This window comes from Sarcophilus harrisii, chromosome 2 (genome assembly GCF_902635505.1).
Source record: "Sarcophilus harrisii chromosome 2, mSarHar1.11, whole genome shotgun sequence".
Classification (NCBI taxonomy): domain Eukaryota; kingdom Metazoa; phylum Chordata; class Mammalia; order Dasyuromorphia; family Dasyuridae; genus Sarcophilus; species Sarcophilus harrisii.
The window spans coordinates 594,688,551-594,708,664 of NC_045427.1; the positions used below are offsets into that span (position 1 = coordinate 594,688,551).

At 36.2% G+C, this 20,114-nt stretch overlaps 1 protein-coding gene across 3 annotated transcripts in view; it reads left to right on the forward strand.

Moving 5' to 3' along the window:
• DRGX (dorsal root ganglia homeobox) overlaps positions 1 to 20,114 on the forward strand; it is a 46,133-nt gene that overhangs the window by 23,775 nt on the left and 2,244 nt on the right. For all 3 annotated transcript variants that reach the window (XM_031956275.1, XM_003755157.2, XM_031956276.1), the window contains exon 7: positions 19,849 to 20,114. This exon is cut by the window's right edge and continues 2,244 nt beyond it. In XM_031956275.1, coding sequence (XP_031812135.1) covers positions 19,849 to 20,111 — 263 coding nt within the window. In that variant the 3' untranslated portion in view covers positions 20,112 to 20,114. The remainder of the gene's footprint in view (positions 1 to 19,848) is intronic.

Here is a 20,114-nt window from a genome sequence, read left to right on the forward strand (position 1 = left end):
TTCAATTCTTCATTTTTATTTTGGCTGTGTAGACAGCCATCTTCATCTAATCATATTATTTTTAGAGGGGAAACTCTGGAATCTAATATGACTCTTAAATGTCTGGGTCTTACATATTGCAGAGGAAAATTGACCCTTCTATGAACAAGATTTTCAGGAGATGTGGGATAGTTCATAACATTTCTAGAAGCAAATTTCTCTACACTCAGCTTCCTGCCATTCTAGCCTTGACTAGAGTTCTCATTTCCATTTTTCAGTAAATCAGATTGCTGTACTATAGGATCAAGAATTTTAGAATTTAGAAAGGAACTCAGAGGTCATCTAAGCCAACTCCAAGCCCAAAAGGATTCCTTTCTATACTATCTACAGATCTATTACTACCTAAGGCAACCCATTCCACTTTTTGATAAAAGTTTTTTCCTTATGTTCTACTCATTGTGACTTTATGCAGTGTTTTTTTTTTCTGAACTGATTGAAAATAGTTTTTTCTTTCTTTGTGATTTGATAGCTCTTGTTTATACCTTTGACATCTGTAGGTGTTGTAGAGGATAACATGTGAGACTCATAACCAGGAAAACCTTCTTCAGACAAAACTAGCAATGTGAGCCTTGGGCAAGTGACATAGTCTCTTTTAGCCTTAATTTCTTCATTTGTAAAATGCATATAATAATAACACTTACCTTCTAGGTTTGTGAGGATCAAATGAATTAACATTAGTAAAGTGCTTTGTAAACTTTAAAGTGCTATATTAATGCTAGCTATTATTATTCTGAGATGTCTCCCATTCCCAATCCAAAGAAGGAATTGTACCCCTTTCTGAGGAATAGGCCTTTTTTTTTCTGTCTATTGATAATTTTTGTGTTCTCCCCCATTTTCTTGATCTATAGCCATCTAAAAGAGATTAAGTTTTTTTTTTCCATTGATGCTTTTAAACAGGTAGGTCTCAGAAATTGGTTCCCTAAAACTGGCACATAGAGTCTCATGATTACGTTCTTTTATTGTTGGACCTTTCATGGAAAGACGGAAAAAAAAAGACAAGATGCTTGACTCTGCTATGTTTATGGTTTGAATAACAATAATGTGTGCCCAGAGGAAAGAAAAAAGACTTTAAGAGCACAAAGAATTTTCCAAACACTGCCTTAATGGATGGCACCGTATGCACAATTCATTAATACGGAGGAGGTTATTAATGGGCATAAACAGGGATCTCTGGTTTGCAGTGGAAGTGCCTGGCCACAGGGCAAGTGAGAGCTGAATTGAAGTCTGCTTCCAGAAGAAGCTCTCTGCCTATTATATTTGGTCTCAGCTTCCTTTAACCTGTGATCCATAGTGCAGGGGATAAGGAGAAAAATAATTACAGTTGCCAGAGAATGACTTTCATAATTCACTCCTGGCTCCACTTCTTGTGAGTTATAGCCCCTATTCTCCCTCCATTTGTGGAGCACTGCTGTGCCATTGATAGAAAAGTGCTATCATGTCATATATCAAAGCCCATCTTTCCCAAGCAGACGGATAGGCAGTTTGCCTGGATTGCTTGCTCTCATGGTTGTGGCTGTGAGCATTTTATGGGGACTTCATCACATGGTGTCAAATGCAAACATGGAGATGTCATTGGATAGAGAGATGGAAGCAGTATATGATGAAGAAAAAAATGGAAGTGGGAGGTGTCAAGACCCTTCTGAACAGAATTATGATAGCTAATATTAATATTTTACTTTATGTATACAATTTTAATTGATTCTGTGTGATAAGTAGCTAACATGTAATATTCTCAGTTTTAAAAAGAAAGAAGAACAGAAGATCATGTGATTAGTCAATGGTAAACCCAATGTTTATACCCAGGATACCCCAGTTCTAAGTTCAGTGCTCTTTTGATAACACTATCTGGAATTGGATCCAATACTGTATGGTTTTTTTTAATGGATAATTTTTTTTTTTTTGGCTGAAGCAATTGGGATTAAGTGACTTGCTTTGCCAGGGTCACACTGCTAGGAAGTATTAAGTGTTTGAGGTCACATTTGAACTCAGGTCCTCCTGATTCCAAGGCCAGTAGCATTTTATGAATAAATGAACAAATAATAATTCAGTGCTCACTAGGTGCTAAGTGGACACTAGGTGGCCCAGTAGATAGAGTGCTGGGTCCTAGAGTCAGGAGGACCTGCGTTTTAAATGATTTGGACATTAGCTGTGTGATCCAGGGCAAGTCACTTAATCTGGCTTGCCTCATTTCCTTATTAATAAAATGAGAGAAAGAAGAAAATGGCAAGCCAATCCAGTATTGTTGCCAAGAAAACCCCAAATAGGGTCACAGAGAACTGGACATGAGTGAACAACAACAACAAGGTGCTAAATGCTAGGACTACAAATTCAAAAAGTGAAAAAATATTTTTCCTCAAGGAGTTTACATTCTAATGGGAGAGGCAATACATTCACAACATTATGGTGGATGGGGAATATATTTTCTTTTGGGAAATTGGTGGGATGTTGAGTGAGATTGATTTCATTTAATCCAATAGGTTGATGCTATTTCCTTTCCATGAATAATGATAAAAATTGATTTACTTGTGGTTCTGTGTGATTTAATTGGGGACAAGGAAAAGGACAGGCCAAGGATATGAAGCATGGAATGATGGTTGATGAAGAATTGTTGGCTGAGAAGTGATTTGAAGATGGGTCTAAATGTAGTGGGTGACTGAGACAACAGTTTATCAAGACAGTAGGGCCCTATGATAGAAATTTTGGAGATGAGGGGTTAAATCCACTAGGCCTTGTTTTCTGTTCCTGGCAGCATGGCAGCCTGTCAATATTTGGCCAGGGAGCATGCTTTGTATTGAAAGGAAGAAGTAATCAAGTTGGCCTGAATGTTACTAACCTAGCCACAGTAGGAGAAAAACAAATTGCTGGCACTGCTATTTAATTTACCTTCTATTCAATAGGTGTTTATTATGTTTCCATTGTGTAGAAAGCACTATGGTAGGTGCTGGTGATGAAAGACACAAGTCAAAAATAAATTCCCATTTCAAGGAAATCGTGTTTTCCATGGAAATAGATAAATTCAAGATGATTTAAGGAGGGAAAATCACTAGCAACCATAAGAATCTGAAAAGGCTTCATGGAGGACTTGACACTTGAATTGAGTTTTCAGGGAAGCCCAGCAACCTAATCTCTATGTGAGGAACAAATGAATTCTAGAGTTGGATAAGAAAGTGGGAAATGTTAAAGTGAGTTGAAGGAATCATCAGGAGGCTAGTCTGGATCACATGGAGGCTGTATTAAGGAGAGTTGTGAAAGAAATCTACAAAACTTGAAGAAATTTTGTAATCTCTTCATTACTGAGTGGTTCTGTTGAGAGCTGATGAACACATGAACTAGATAGAAGTGTTGGTTGGAATGTTAGTAGAGAGGAAGGTATGGTTGCGAAAGATACTGTGGAGTAGAATAGACATAACTGGCAACTAACTGGAAATGGAGGGTTTGAGGGCAATGGAAAGAATTGAGGATGACTCTGAAGTTTTGAAACTGGGCAGCTAAAAGGATGATGGAGACTAGAAAGTCTGGAGGAGAGGCAGATTTAGGGAGAAGATAATGAAGTCTGTTTTAGACATATTGAGTTGAACATGCCTATGAGTCATCTATGTGGCAATACCTTGCTCTGTAAAATGAGGAAGTTGGGTTGGCTGTCTTTCTTCCCATCTAACTCTTTGCAAGAGATCAGTGATGGACCCAGAGATAAGGGTATCATCTGTAAGACAATAGCAATTGAACTGATAGGAATTGATAAGATCATTGAGAAAGAGTGGAGAGAGTAAAGGGACTAGAACAGAGGACATTCATAATGATTCAATAAAGGATTCTGAGGAAAGGAAAGAAGGATGTAAAAGGGATTATTAAAATGTTAAAAGCTACAGAAAGATGAAAGGTAAATCCTTCTGAGAAAGGCTATTATATTCAGCAATCAACAAGTCTTAGAAATTGTTGGTTAGAGAGAAGCTTCAGTGGATGGTGGAGGCCTACATCAGATTGTGAAGGATAAGGAAGTAGATTTGGTTTTCTTAACCTGGATTAGAAGTGAGGCATATCTCCTTATTTTGTTGCCTCTTCCATAGAATACCAACTTTTTTCTTTCTCAAGCAGTCTTCAGACTTTCAAGGGCACAATTGAATCTTGAACATATAAAGTCAACATACTCCCCCCTGTATGGTGCAGTATGGTGGGAAAGAGTGATGAATTTGGGGATTAAAAGACTTGCCACAATATCTGTGTGTCTCTGGACAAGTCATGTAAACTCTCTTGTCCTCAGTTTCTCCATCTGTAAAATGAAGATATTAAAGTAGCTGGCCTTTACAGTCTTTTTCAGCTTGCAATCTATGAATTTGACTGTAGAGCTCCTAATAATAATAATAATAATAATAGCAACAACAACAATAATAGCACTTATATAGTACTTTAAGATTCATAAAGCACTATGAATATTATCTCCTTTTATTCTTATATTTATTATTTGTATATCTCCTTTTTCCCCTTTTATTTTATATATATGTATTTATGAATTTATATACGTATATATATATATATATATATTAAGAAGTAGGTGCAATTATAATTCCTCATTTAACAGCTGAAGAAACTGAGGCAGATAGAAGTTAAATGCCATACTCAGAGTTACACAGCATTCAAGTGTTTGAGGTCAGATTTGACCCTGTGGTTTACCTGACTCAAGCTCTAGGGCTTTATCTGAGCTACCTAACTGCCTAAGTGACAATTTTGCCTTCAAAGATATCTAAGTAGGTTATAAAGGTTGCTAGATGACTCAGTGGATAGAGCTTCAGGTCTGGAGACAAGAAGATCTCAATTCAAATCTTCCCTGACACACTTAATTGTTGTATCATTCTAGACAAGTCATTTAACTGATTTGTCTCCATTTTCTCATTTATAAAATGGGGAGTAATGATAATATCTAGCTCCCAGGGTTATTGAGAGGATTAAATGAGATAATAATTGTAAAGCACTCACACAGTGTCTATTACATAATAAGCACTATATAAATGATAGCTATTATTTTTATTATTATCATTATTATTCAGTAGTAGTACAGATGATCATTGTTTGGATAAATAGGTCCATAGATATCTATGGGGCCAGTTGGCTCAGTTGGTTGGAAGTCAAAAAGGTAAGGAAATGCTGAGTAGATTAAGTTTGTGGGCTCAGTTGTCACCAGGAGGTTATAGTTAGATTGACACAAATATATTCCAGTCCCAAACCATCTGAAGCTCATGTCTTACTGATAATAGGTCAGTGGCATCTTCTGTATATGTGATAAAAGAACTGAAGCTCCTAACATGTCAGAACTAGAACGAAACATAGCAGTTATCCAGGATATCTTCTAACCATCCATTGGCTATTTTATAGAAGAGGACACCAGCCCAGGAAGAATTGAAGTGACTTGCTCAAAGTGACTGAGGCAGGACTGGAATCCAGGATCTATCCACAATTATCCCTACCTCTACTTCTAGTTATCCCATTTATAGAAATCTTTACAGGAAAGTGGGATTATTCAGCTTTTAAAATCCCATTTCCCTCTCCATAAGCCATTTTGTATGGGCAGGGATACATTTGTCCTTCTTACTAATCAATGGGTCACTGGAATGTATGGAGCTGAGTTTGGCAGATTTCTTGTATATATTCAGAGATAGGGAAGGATCTCTATTTTTGAGAGAGCTGAGTTAAGGTAGAGAATGTTGTAGCTTGTGAATAGCTTGATGAGATCTAATTATAATATATCTGACCTGTCAAACTGATAAGAATGTTCCGTTTTTGTCAGAGAAACACTCTGTCCCTCTGGATGTCAATGTCCTTTCTATTGACTGTAACTAAATATTACTTAGATAAGATATCTAAAGATGGAACTGTGTAGAACCTTAACAACCTAACTCTTCTAGTATAAGGTTATATTGTGTATAAACGGCATTTATTTTTAAAAACAATTATCTATTCTGTAAAAGCATGTTTATGTACACATGAGCTGGGCAGACACATAGCATTCCTGGTCAATCCAGTAAATGTTTTTTTGGCATTCTGGCATTGTGCTGACTATATTTCTGGCTGATTGACCCAAAGGCTTCATCTTGCAACCAGTTGCTAGGGTGCTGACCAGATACAATCTTCCTCCTAAAAAGGAGAGAAAAAAATTGACAAATTGGCTGACAGATAGATAGAAGTGGCTTTGTTTGACCTTTGTTTATTGGTAATTCAAGTTAATTTTTATCATTGCATCTCAAAATCTGTGACCGAAAATATTTTGGGCTTTTTTGAGTATTCCTACCCAAACATTGCTTTCTGTGAAATGAAGAGGAGTTGGGGTTGTGACCCAGAGAGAGATATTAATATATTAAAAAAAAAAAAGAAAACTTCTTAAGCTAAAAAGAAAAAAAAAACTAAAAATAAAATAATTCAGTGCATGCATCCTCACTTATCTTCTCTCTTCCATTTTATCTGAACATTAAGACATGATAACCATGCAAAAGAATTCTATTTGTAACCAAAATTGTGGTTGAAGTGCCTTTGCAATTAAAATGTGCTATGGGCAGAGATAAGACAGAGCTAATTTAATTTTTCCTGTCAGTCTCTGTAGTAGATCAATTAAACTGCCAAGTAGATCAAATATTTCAGACTGTATTTATTACATTAAGTATTTATGTTCAGGCTGAGCCTTTAAAGCATGATGTCATGTAGGAATGTAGGGGGTTTAGATCAATTCAGCAGAATTTGCTGTAACTTAATGGAAATCTAATTGTGTGTTTTAATTTAGTATCCAGGAGGTAGTATGTTCTCAAAACAAACCTATTCACTGACTACTTTTGAAATGTAAGACAGGATCATTCTTCCTTTTCCAGACTGCTCTGGTGAATCTGTTGGCTGTATTGGATGGAATGAATTTCAAGGCTATTTTAAAAATACATATGCCAGTCTGTTAGGCAGACACTCTGCAAGTATTTGAAATTCTTCAGACCTGTAGAAATGGGATCTGGGTAAAGTAGTTCATGGCAAAACAATATATGATGTGTCCAGATCTGCACACTTACTCAACAGTTATAGATAATGCATAATTTAATGTTTGAGTAGACATCTTGGATTGATACTGAAAATGGATACATATTTTATTCCTTACTATCTATTGAGAAACTCTTAATTCTAAAGAACAGAGTCTATTCACTTCTCTACCTGAGAATAGAATAAAAAGGAGTGATTTTTAAAAGTTTTTATTGCTCTCTCTCCAATAGAGACTCCACATTTGATTTCTGTAAATTCAAATATGGGATATGAAGATTTCATGTCAATTGTTTCTACAAAATGGGCTGATGGAATGAATAAGACATTACTTGTAGGTAGAAGAGTTTCATTTCCTGGAGGAACAATTGTAGCATAAATAGGGATATTGTATGATGTGACTTACATTGTGCTAGGGACGTAGTAAGTGCCCAGTTGATAACTGTGGAACTGAACTGAATTAGAAATGAAGACTAGGCCATAGATTTTTGGGTGCTGTTCTCTCTTCACCTGATTTTTAATTGTGCAGAAATTTGCTATCCTTTCTTAACCCTATAGATTTAAGGGGAAACAGAAACAACCACACATGCAGAGAAATAGGGGCATTAAATATTTATTCTTTCTGTGTCATTTGATTATGGATTAACAAAGGCTATTGCTAAATCTCATGCCAGCAAAAATATGCATGTATTATATGATTATGAGAAGCTTTAGAAACCTGTAGAAGAGTGAGTCTTAGGTTAGTCAACAAACATTTGTTAAGTACCTCTTGTGTCAGGCGCTATGATAAGTACTAAGGATATCAAGAAAGATAAAAAAAAAAGGCCTTTGTTCTCATGAAGCTTACATTCAAATGGGAGAGACAATATGCAGATAACTATACAATGTACAAGCAAGATATATGCAGGATAAATTGTGGATAATATCAGATATAAAGTATCAGTGTTAAGAGGGACCCAGAAAAGTTTCTTGCAGAAGGTGGTATTTTAATTGAATCTTAAAGGAGGCCAGGAGATGGGCATGGGGAGGGAGAAAGTCCCAGGCATGAAAGAGAGTAGTGAAGATGCATAGTGGAAAGATGGAGTACTCTGTTTAAGGAGCAGTAGGAAGGTCAGAGTCTCCCATGGTATTCTTGTAGAAAAGATGGATATATATAGGCTAAAACATAGTTCAGTGAGGCAGATTTGGAATTAGTTAAATGGGCAGATTCAAAGTATTGTCATTAATGGTTTGATGTCTATGTTGAAGGAGGCCTCCAGTGAATCTGTGCTTAGCCTTGTGCAATGTGCCATTTAGAAAATCGATATCTGGGTAAAAACATAGATGGTATGCTTTTCAGATTCTAGATGACATAGAACTAGGAAGTATAGTTACCATGCTAAATAACAGAATCAAGATCTAAAGATCTAATATCTCAGCAGGCTAGAACATTGAGTTGAATCAATGAGATGTAAATCTCATTGGGAAATGATCATCTGTCTTGTTCTAATATGATCTGGGGAGACCACAAGGCCATTCAGTTATGGGTACCACCCGTGGACATTGATAAACTGATGAACATCTAGAGGAGTGTGATAGTGATCAACACAAAGAAACAATATAGATACATTATACACCGATGGCTGTAAAAATTTAACACCTTTTGAATATATACATGACATGACCTAGTGCTTGGGATTATTATATGTTATATATATGTTAGATATATATCATCTTTTATGTCATGATAGATGAAAAATCCTCATATTATAAATACAGACCTTAAAATATTCTTTGGTTCTCAACCAATAGAATCCTAAAACTAAAGTATTATCAAAGACTGAATTTTTATCTACAATCATTTAGACCTATCATAATCTATAAAAGCCTTAAGAACATTTTGAATAGATGTAACTCTATTTCATAAGCATAATTTCAAAGCTACATGAAATGAGAAACTTGCAAAAATAGACCTAGCAGAAGAAATAAAAATTTTGTGGAGACAAGATGATGATTCTGGTTGTGCTGCCTTCTATTGGAGTTACACTGAGTAAGCTATTGAAGATGACCTTCCATCCTAATATTTTTATTCAATTACAAAAATCCAGTTCTTTTAACTAAATGTGTAATAGTTCTGAAAAATGAAATATAATAGAATAACAGTAGGATAATATTTGCCCCTGAATCTTTTTTTATGTCAATTCCATGGGAGAAAAGGAAAATTTTTTAAATGGTAGCATAAAAAATAAGCTGTTGTCACCACCACCACCATCACCACCAATGACTACTGCTACTATCATTGCTACCACTATTACTACTAATACTATTTTCACTTCTACTACTACTATAACCACAACTACCTCCACTATAATTGCTCCTATTTGCACATAATTGTAAGAATGAAAAGTACTTTATATATGACTCAAAGAGCTCCCATGTTTATGTCATATGAGGATAAGCTGAAGAAATTGAAAAGGTTTATTTTTTGGAGGACACATGATGGCTATTTTCAAAACTTTGAAGGGGTTAATCTTGGTTTACTTGTCCTCAGCAGACTGGAATAATCATGGGTAGAAGTTACAGTAGTTTAAGATTAATGTAAGAAAAATTCCCGATAGTTGGCACAATCCCAAATTGGAATGGACTGCTGTAGGATATAGTGGTTTCTTCTATCAGTGGAGGTCTTTAAGCAAAGGCTACATGACCATTTGTTGAATATGATTTGGGAGTGTTAAACTTATGCCCCTCCAGCAAAACTCTGAATGCTGCAGCAGAATCAGATTGAAATAAAAATACAATACAACATAGATAATGTTAATGTGAGATTTTCTAAGTCAATATGTTCCTGCAGGGATCTATTTCCATTTCAGTTTCATTCTACTGCTTCAGGGAGAGCCTTGTTCTTGTAACATTTAAATTAAATGGTTTTTGAATTCTCTTCTAATTCTGATATATTATGTTGGTATGAATTTTCCAGATAACAAAATTCTAATCTTTTAAATGTGCCAAATAAGAAAAAAAATTCCGAGGGAAATGTTTCTAAAATGTATTATGATTGACTCTGTTTTATAAAATAGGGTATGTATAACTTTTTTTTTTGATGAACTAGTCCTCATATGAGCATAGAACTGCAGACTCGTGAGTCAAAAGGACCTTTTGTCCAATCCCTACTTGTAGCATTAGCACTTATTCTATTTGATGATGGAAAATTTATTTTTTAAAAATAACACCTATAATTTTTGGAAAAAAATTCCATTTTCAAGTGAAAATGTACTACCCTATAATTTTTACTGGTTGGTTCCATTCTTACCTCTGTAGCCAAGCACAACATACTCAATTCTTTATCAATATGGCAGCCTTTTAAATATTTGAATTTTAGGATTATAATCTTTCTGAAGTCTTTCCTTCTCCAGGCTAAATATCTCCAGTTTTCCTTTAACCAGACCTTAGTGTGGTTTTATCTTGATCTGCCTTGCTCTGCTAAAATGTGGTCCCTTAAAATGAACACAATGTTTCAGATATGATTTGGCTAGCGTGTATCATAGCAAGATGATCACACCCCGAATTGTTCATACTAGCCTTCTATTAATACTTCTATTAATAAACTCTCCCCTCAACCTTCTTGTTTTTTGTTACCAAATCACACAATTGACTCATGTAGCATCTATTTTCATACTGCCCTCTAATAGTGCTGGCTTTGGGAGCTATTGATATTTGCCTCTATTGCTTCTGTCATTCTTCTATGTGCTTTTTATAACTATTCTGTCACATTCCTTTTTGTCCCTCTGTCCTTTAGCAGCTCCCTCTTATATCTACAATTTTCTGCTTCTACTTTGTTGAGAACAGGGAAGCAAGATCACCTACATAGTAAGAACTGTTTTTAAAAAGAGTCAATAATCTCTGAATAATTATTCAGTTATTCATTATATAATTATTTTGCCTGAGATTTTCCATGAGTAAAATACATGTAACTCATAGAAAGTATATAAACCTTATAACATTTTGACTGCTGAGAGCCATATTTTATTCATTAACATATTTAATATGGACTAGGTGATGGTACTAAGTTAGGTTAAGTACTAAGAGCTGTGGATATAAGTAAAAGCAGAAAAAAATTTCTCTTTCCTTAATGAGTTTCCATGGTATAAGATAAAACATAAAAGGAATATGAAAAGGAGTGGAAGGGGAAGCTTTGTGGAGAAAATCTAGATACTGAAGTGGAGCCTGGAGAAGAATGAAAATGTGACTGGCCTGTCCACTCTCCTTAAGATGGAGTTTTTTTGAGAAATGGACCAATCAGAATAAAGGACTAAAGCAGGTAGAATGAGCTTTTGGGTAGTGCTGGGAAAGCTACAATAACATGATGGAGAAAGTTACAAGTAGAGCCTGGAGAAGACAATCAAGTATCTGAGATATTTTAAACTTTTGGATAAGTATGGCATTATACCCATAGCTTGAGATTGCTTAGCTATGAAGAATTTAGTTAGGCCGATCCATGTTGATAGGAGTCAATTTAGTTTTGAGAAGTAATTTTAAAACATTCCTATGTTTGAATAATCCAAGGACATGTCTGTGTTAACAAAAACAAAACCTAAAAATAGATCTCTTTAAATGTAAGAAGTGATTCACGTATCTGGTAGTAGTTAGGTCAAGTTGGACAAAAGTTCAGGTTGAGAATTACAGAAGTTCAAAGCTGGACAAGGGCTTAGAGATCATCTAACCATGCTCCTCATTGTATAGATAAGGAAACTGAGGCCTACAGAAGTCAAGCCCAAGATTATATGGCTTGTGAATGGTAAGAGGTTGGATTCAAATTCAGGTTTCTTTTAAAAAAAATTAAAATATCTATTTATTTATCTAAATACATGCAAAGATAGTTTCCAACATTCATCCTTACAAAACCTTGCATTCCAAATTTTTCTTCCTCCCAAACTTAGGTTTCTTGACTTGAACTTCCATTTTCTGTGTCTATACTATGCCATGTCTCAATTCGGATCCCAGGATTCTGTGAAATATTTTAAAGTTATAAACCAAGATTTGTGCTGTGTTGGGGATACCAACAGTAGGAAAATATTGAAAAAGAAATGCAAGCGGCTATAAAAAAGTGGAACTCACCTTTCTTGTCTCTAGGACCTTCCTTACTGGCTCCTTTGAGAGGCTGTCATGTCAAATGTGGTAAATTTTTGAGTTCTCTCCATCATTGCTATTATGCACAACTCTTCATATGCTTAATAACCACCATCTGCAATTCTCTGAGTTGTTTTTCAGTAGTAGTGATGGCTTTAAAATGAATAATGTATATTTTATTTTCAACCAGTTTGCCAGGGGATTAGAACTTTGCATTTGGTGGATGGCTGTGGGTGGGAGTAAGGAGTTAATTCTTAGCTACATGGATTTAAATCAAGCTAATTGGTTCAAGTAGAAACTGAAGCTAGGATCAAATGAGCACAAATTTATTTTGTACCCTATGGTGGGTACTGAAGATGTTTTAGGATTTTGGAGTCTTTGGTACAGGGTTAGATGGTGGCTCTCTACCTAATTATTGGAGCAGCTAGGTGGCGCAGTGGATAAAGTGCCAAGTCTGGAATTAGGAAGATCTGAGTTCTAAAATAAACTTTTCACTTACTAGCTGTATGACCCTGGAAAATGCATTTACTTGCATTTTGCCTCAGTTTCCTCAACCACAAAATGGGGATAATAATAGCAGCTTATCTTATCTCCCAAGGTGGTTTTTGAGGATCAATGATATAATAATGGTAGAAGATATTACACAGTACTCAGCATATAATAACATATATATGTATATACATACATACATACATGCATGCATATTTATATAGTAACCTATGTATCTATAGCAACTTATATATATAGCATTCATATATTAACATATAATAATATCATATAAATCTTGGTTATTGTTATTTATTTTGAACAATGTCATGTAAATTAAATTGCTAGGGAATGTCTTTGTTATTCAGTCATTTTTCAATAGTGTCTGATTCTTTGTGACCCCATTTGGAGTTTCCTTGGAGTGGTTTGCCATTTCTTTCTCCAGCTTATTTTACAGATGAGGAAACTGAGACAAACAGGGTCAAATAATTTGTCCAGGGTCACACAGCTAGGAAGTATTTGAGGCTGGATTTGAATTTGGGAAGATGAGTCTCCCTGACTACAAGCTTGGTATTCTATCTACTGTATCACATACCTGCCCCAGGAAAGGTCTGGAGAAGATATTTTTGTATCTAGTTATCAATAGTCTTCTTTGCCAGGATACTTCTTTGCGGAGAGTTCACTGACTTTGAAGTCAGGATATCCAGTTGTGATACATTTACAATGTGACTGTGGCCAGGTCTTAATCTCCCAGAGCTTCAGGCCTTACTACACAAGGAAAATACTTTGTAATCTTTACAACATTCTAACAATGGGAGATATTGTTGCTACTTGACAGTTTCTTGCCATTAATGTAGTTGCTGCTTGAATATATGGCTCCCTTATTCTTTACTTTGGACTAGATGCTCAGGAATGGTACTGAGAAGAAAGCTGAAGAAAACAGAAACTGAAACAGGAAATTTGTTCTTTCTGTTAGTAGGTAGGCTAGAGGAATTAGAGTATTTATACTTAACAACTTCCTGGCTTTTTAGAGTTGTTTTGGGCTTTATCATAAAAATGAGTATTTATGATGACATGTCTGTGGCTCACCACAAGATCACTCATCACCTGAGACCCGATTAGTCAGAGTGCTAAGGAAATGGAATTTTTCGCTTTGAATTTTCTGATGCAGTGTGGGAACTTGTCATGATGTGGGAGAGTACACTGAAATCCTTTAATCTTTAGTTGGGGATTTAGTGGTAATTGGAAATATAAGAGCCATAATTTGGAGCTTCATTTTTTCTTGTCCAGATAGTAGCTGTAGATATAAAAATCACAGGAGAGAGATTAGACAATGAAAATGTACCATTGAATTTTCAAAGGGTCCAAATTCTGTTTCCTCCATTTGTCATACCCTCTGGACATGTTCTGGCAAAGAGAAAATATTCCTTTGTATGAGGGAACATGGTTGGAATGAGTAGCAAGATGATGTGTAGCTGATATTGATCTATTATATTTCCTTACAATAAGGGATATTTCAAAGAGGAATATTATATTCCAGGAGACCAATGGGCTTCTTCTCACTGGGGATCTTCAAACTGGATGAACCCTTGGGGTAGGGATTCTTTCAGTAATTTCATCAGATCCACCAAGGTCTACCAACTCTAAAATTCTGTGCTTTGGTGATTTAGCATTTTGAGGATTAGATAATGTTTTATAAACATTACCTCATTTTATCTTTACAATAATCCAGAGAGATGGGTGCTATTAGTAACCCCATTTTGATAACTGCTTTATCTATAATCACACAGCTAACACACTCTGAGGCTATATTTTTCCCATTCTAAGTCATGTCACATTATATAGGAAAAGAAAAAGAAAAAAATGGAGATGATTTTATGTATTGTTCTCATTAAAGAACTAGGAGTTGCAAAAATATGTGTGTATCTTTTCTATTAGTATAATATGAGAATGTGGCACGAGCAGCACACAAAAAGGAAGTAGGATGAGAGATGGTTTTCATCCTTGTACCCTCTCTCTTCAAGCACTAAGAGGTGCCACATGTCATGCTCTTTCTTCTTCTGTAGATTCTCCCTGGTCACGATGGTAGAAATTAATTCCCGTTTTTTGTTTTTTCTCCTGAATTTTTATCCGAGTTTTGTTGTGGAGGCTGAGATTTATTTTTATTTTTATTTTATTTTATTAATTTTTTTTTTGCAAAGAGAAGTTTCCTATAGAAAAATTAAGGGGCAGCTAGATGGCAGAGTGGATAGAGCACCAGCCCTGAAGTCAGGAGGACCTAAGTTCAAATCCAGCCTCAGCCACTTAACACTTCCTAGTTGTTTGACCCTGGGCACAGCACTTAATCACAATTGCCTCAGCAAAAAAAAAATTATCAGATTCATTCCTGAACTCATCATCTAGAAAATGTGTAATTTAGATGGAGTGGTATGGCAGAATAAACCCTGGCATCAGAGTCAGAGGACCTAAGTTCAAATCTCCCCTCTGATACTATCTATATTTGCCCTGTGCAAATCATCTAATCTTTGTCTCAGTTTCCTCATCTGTAAAATCAGTATATTAATTTATTTAGCTTCTGAGATCTCTTACAGCTCTGGATCTATGATCCTGTATGACATCCAAGGTCTTTCTGAGTTCTGATACTATGAATTAACTTGTTTATTTTTTTTAATTCATTGGTTTTATTTTTGAAATCGGGCAGTATGTTTATTGGAAATTTTAAAATTCTGATATGAACATCCTTCTCTGGAGCAGACTTAGGAGAACCTGGGATTTCAGTAAAAAAAAAAAAGCCATAATACTTGCCTCCTGCAGGTTATTATGTCAATTACTAAGTCATGGGCCATTTAACTCATTACTGGATGCTTAAATGAGAGAGTGCACCCTTGGCTTAGGGGAAAACATCAGCTTAAGATGTACTGTCACATCCCTTTATGTCAGGCAGAGGGATAACACATGATTTGACTGGATATAGAAGGGTCAGTGGTTGATTCTGCTTTACAAGATATTTGGGATTGGATGTGACCATCCCACCTGAAACAAAACCTTTTTTGGGTTCTCAACCAATGTTGAACCCTTTTTCCTAAGTGGTTTAAGTTACTCTTGATTATTGTTCCAATTGGACATGAGGGTGATATTTAGTGTTTTGCCCTGATTCTCATAACTGTCATTTCATTTCTTCCTGGCGTTATGTCTCTTGTTCTTCAAAGCAAAATTCTGCTCCTTAGAATATCTGCTTCTTGGTGCCTGCTCCCCTTAGCCTGGTGTTTTCACTGTTGCCCTTTAGACCAATTAGAGCATTTTAAATTTGACCTGCAGCAAGACATTTCACTATTGGGGATTTCAGTATTCCAATCTATAAAATGGCAATAAATGATGAAATTCAGGTTTTATTGAAGGGAGCCCATTCTAGTTCCCAAATTTTGAGATCATTGATTACCCTCTAAGTATTACAACATATCACTTTGTTGCTAATTTAATGTAGTATAGTGAAGGTTATTATCGATCAGATTCTTTTTCCTGTCCCAGTTTTCTTAGAACAAGATGTAGGAGGTCAGATTAAGGCTCCCTGATTTATCATCTTAAGAGGGAAATGAAAAGGATAGCTTTCCTTTCTTCTTCCTTTGTGTCATCTATGTATTTTACTATGCTGGTTCCTTTCCTTTCTGAGAAATGAAATGGTCATTCCTACCCAGTTTTTCCATGGGAAAACATATCCATCATAACATCAAATCTTTATTTTCTATCTGCTATTTAAAAGTCCAGAGATATCAGCAAAGTATAAATCATGGAAATTAAGCTCTTCAGTTACTCTGGAAGTGAAATTTGTGGCATAAGACAGCGTGTGGCCTTTTGTTTTTGTTCTGTCCTGGGAATGTCTAGGATATATGGCCAGGGCCCTTTCCCCCTATGAATAGGTCTACATACAATCTGTTTGGTATGGGAGAAGAATTGCACTGGTAATGGTCTCCCATGATGTCCCTCTAATGAATGTTGTTCATTGAAAACGAGTGTCTACAAATTTTCTCTGACAGATTGAGTCTACACATTATCTGCTTCTTTTGTTCTACTCTCGGCAAAAGAAAATTCATGTTGAATTTTAGTTGAGGAAACCCAGACAAGGTTAACATTCCACTTTGCTTTATCCTTAATGATTTCCTATCTGCTCATTGTTCCAGATAGCCAACATCTCAAAGCAAACTAACTTGTGTAAAGAATGAGGCAAGTTAACCTAGGATTGTACCAGAATATCATGTATTTAAAACTGGAAGGAACCTTGGAGGTCATTGAATCTGACCCCTCTCACTTTAGAGATGTGTGCACTGAGGACCAGAGAAATTAAGTCATTGTCCAAGATCACACAGAGTAGTGATTGGCAGAGTTGGGATTTTGATGCAGATTCTCTGATTAAATCTGTCATATTTTCCATTGTGCTAGGGCGTACTAAGTCTAGTTGATTTAAGACCCACTGAATGATGGCAAGAGAGAGGTTAGTTTTGCTTATGGTTCCATAATGAAAGAAAACTGTTTAAGAATTCTGATAGCTTATTTGGAATTCAGATGCATATACTTCTTGGTGTCTTGTCATGACAAAGCTAGAAAGATCCTGCATAGGATATTTGATTTAAATCTAAATTCTTGAAAGAGTGTCAACCAATTTTAGAGAAGGATGTTCCAATACCTGTCTTGCTCAGTATTCTTATCAGCGCCCTTGTTGTTCAATCATTTCAATTTGTCTGAATCTTTGTGACACCATTTGGGGTTCTCTTGGCAGGGATATTACAGGGATTTGCCATTTCATTCTCCAGCTCATTTTACACATAAGGAAATGGATACAAACAATTTAGTGACTTTCCCAGGGTCATATAGTTAGTCATGTCTGAGGCTGGTTTTGAATTTAGGTCTTCCTGACTACAGTTCTGATGCTCTGTTTAGTATCACCTAGCTGATCTTACATTTTGCAGATGAGGAAACTGAGGCAAGTTAGGTTAGTGACTTGCCTGGGATTATATAGCTAGGAAGCATTTGAAGCCAGATTGAAATTCACAATGATGACTTTTCCTGACTTCAGGCTGGGTACTTTATCCATTGAGCCATCTAACTACTTTCTTTATCAAGGAAAAAAATATTTCTTCTCCTTATTTAGATGTTCATTAGTATGGACAGATTAGACATGGCACTCACTGAAGGCAGAGAGATGGACTTTAGAATAATAGCACACTTTCATAACTCATTTAGATTTACACAACATCTTCCATCTAAATATCTTTGACTAGATATGTAAGTTATTTTAGGCCAAATTTTATAGATGGGAAAACTGAGGCTCAGAGAAGTTAAATGTTTTGCTCAGAGTCATGCAACTTATATATGTGGGTAGGGATTATACTCAGGTCTCTTCCAACTATAGCTTTTGTCTTTTTTATTAAGACTGATCATCTTAGTGAAGCATTCTTATAGTTTGAAGCCTATGAACCTCAACAGAAAACAGATACACTTTAGCGTCATCACCATCAATAATCCAATTCATTTAAAAACTCATTTATTAAGTGACTACTATGTGAACATCATTGTGCTAGGTCCTGAATATAAAAAGAGGGGGAAAAGGTGCAGAGATTCTGGAAGTTAGGAGGTGAGTAGGAAGAGTAGATGCAGATAAATGTAGATAAATGAAAGTAAATTGGGGAAGGAGAGGAAGGGAGAAGAGCACTAGTGATTATGGAGTTCAGGAAAAGTCCTGAAGTTAGGTCAGGTGACACTAAAACTGAATTTTGGAGAAAGATTAGGGATCTAAGATGTGAAGGTGAGGAGGAAGGATGTTCCAGGAGGGGAGGGCAGGCTGTTTAAAAGCAGTGAGATGGCAGATGGAACCCTAAGTTCAGAGAACAGCAAGTGAGCTTGACAAATACTTGGAGAGAGGTGTTGGTCATAGATCTAGGACCAGAAAGTGCTTAATCTGAAAAGATGCTTTGAGTTCACTGAGTTCAACCTCTTTATTTAACAGAAAGGGAGATTCAAGCTCAGAGTGGTTAAATGACTTGTCAGTGTCACACAGATGGTATGGGACAGAGTTGTTATCTATTTTGTTGTCCACCCTAGTAGTCATGTTACTTGCTTGGAGAAGAGGGAAGAAAAGAAATAATAAGGAAAATATTATATTGGCTATCTGATGGAAAAACTGAGGTCTACAGAAGTTAAGTAATGGTAACATGGATGTAAGGGACAAAACTGAGATTTGAATCTGTCCAGGAAGCCAAATTGCCTCTGGTGAGTTCACTAGGTAAAGATGAGGAAAAGGAATACCTTTCAGATGGGAAATCTGAGGACCATAAAAATGAAATGATTTGGCACAGTAGATAGAACACCAATCCTGAAGTTAGGAGGACCTGAGTTCAAATTTGATTTCAGTCTTATTAGCTGTGTGACCATAGACAAGTCACTTAACCCAGATTATCTCCAAAAAAAATTTTTAAGTGACTTGTCCAAGACTACAAGGCTATGGTGGATCTCAGGATCTAAATAGAGCATAATAGTGCACAAAAGTTGACTATTTAAGCCTAAAAATATCTATTTTCAAAATTGGGTGCAAACTTATATTCTGATAGTCCAATTCTCCCCACATCTGATTTCTATCAGTGAATGAAGAAGGGCAGTTATCCTTCCCCCATCTGTCTGCATAAAACAGCTACCAAAAGCATTGGGGTACCAGCTGCCCATTAGTTGCTGCTGAAACAGAAAGTTGGGGAAAGGTCTGTTGAGAGCAGCAGCATCCAAGGAGTCAATGTACCTGACAAGAAATCAGAAAAAGCTACTTGAGCCAAGAGTAACCCAAAACATAAATGGTAGAATTGTCTTTGGAATAATCCAAGCCGCCTTTGATAAATGGAGAAGCTGAGGCCTGGAGAAGTTAAATGATTTGCCTAAGGTAAGAAAGTTAGTAAGTGGCAGAATCCAAATTTGAACTCTTGACTTCCACTATCATTTTAGTGGACCTACACTGTTCTTTAACTTAGGATTTCCAGAACATCTTCCCATTGAAAGTGAATTTTTCCTTCTCTATTCCTACTTATACTTATCTCCTATCCTTTGTGAAAAGGAAATGTGCTTTAAGTCTTTTGTAGAGCACACTCAATCTTATCCCAAAATCCACAAAGTGATCCAGAACTTCCCGATTTGTGTGTGACATGTACTTGTTACTTTTCTTTCTTTCAGGGGGTCCGCTGTGCTCTTGCTGTGTTCCAGATGCCATGGGGCTCTCCTTTCTCCCAACTTATGGCTGCCAGAGTAATCGTACTGCCAGTGTTGCTGCCCTCCGCATGAAAGCCCGGGAGCACTCAGAAGCTGTCCTGCAGTCTGCTAACCTCCTGCCTCCCACCAGCAGCAGCCCCACCCCACCGGCCAAAACCAACCCAGAGAATAGCCAAGACAAGACGCCCCCTGCCAAGGAACAGAGTGAGGGGGAGAAGAGCGTATGAGTT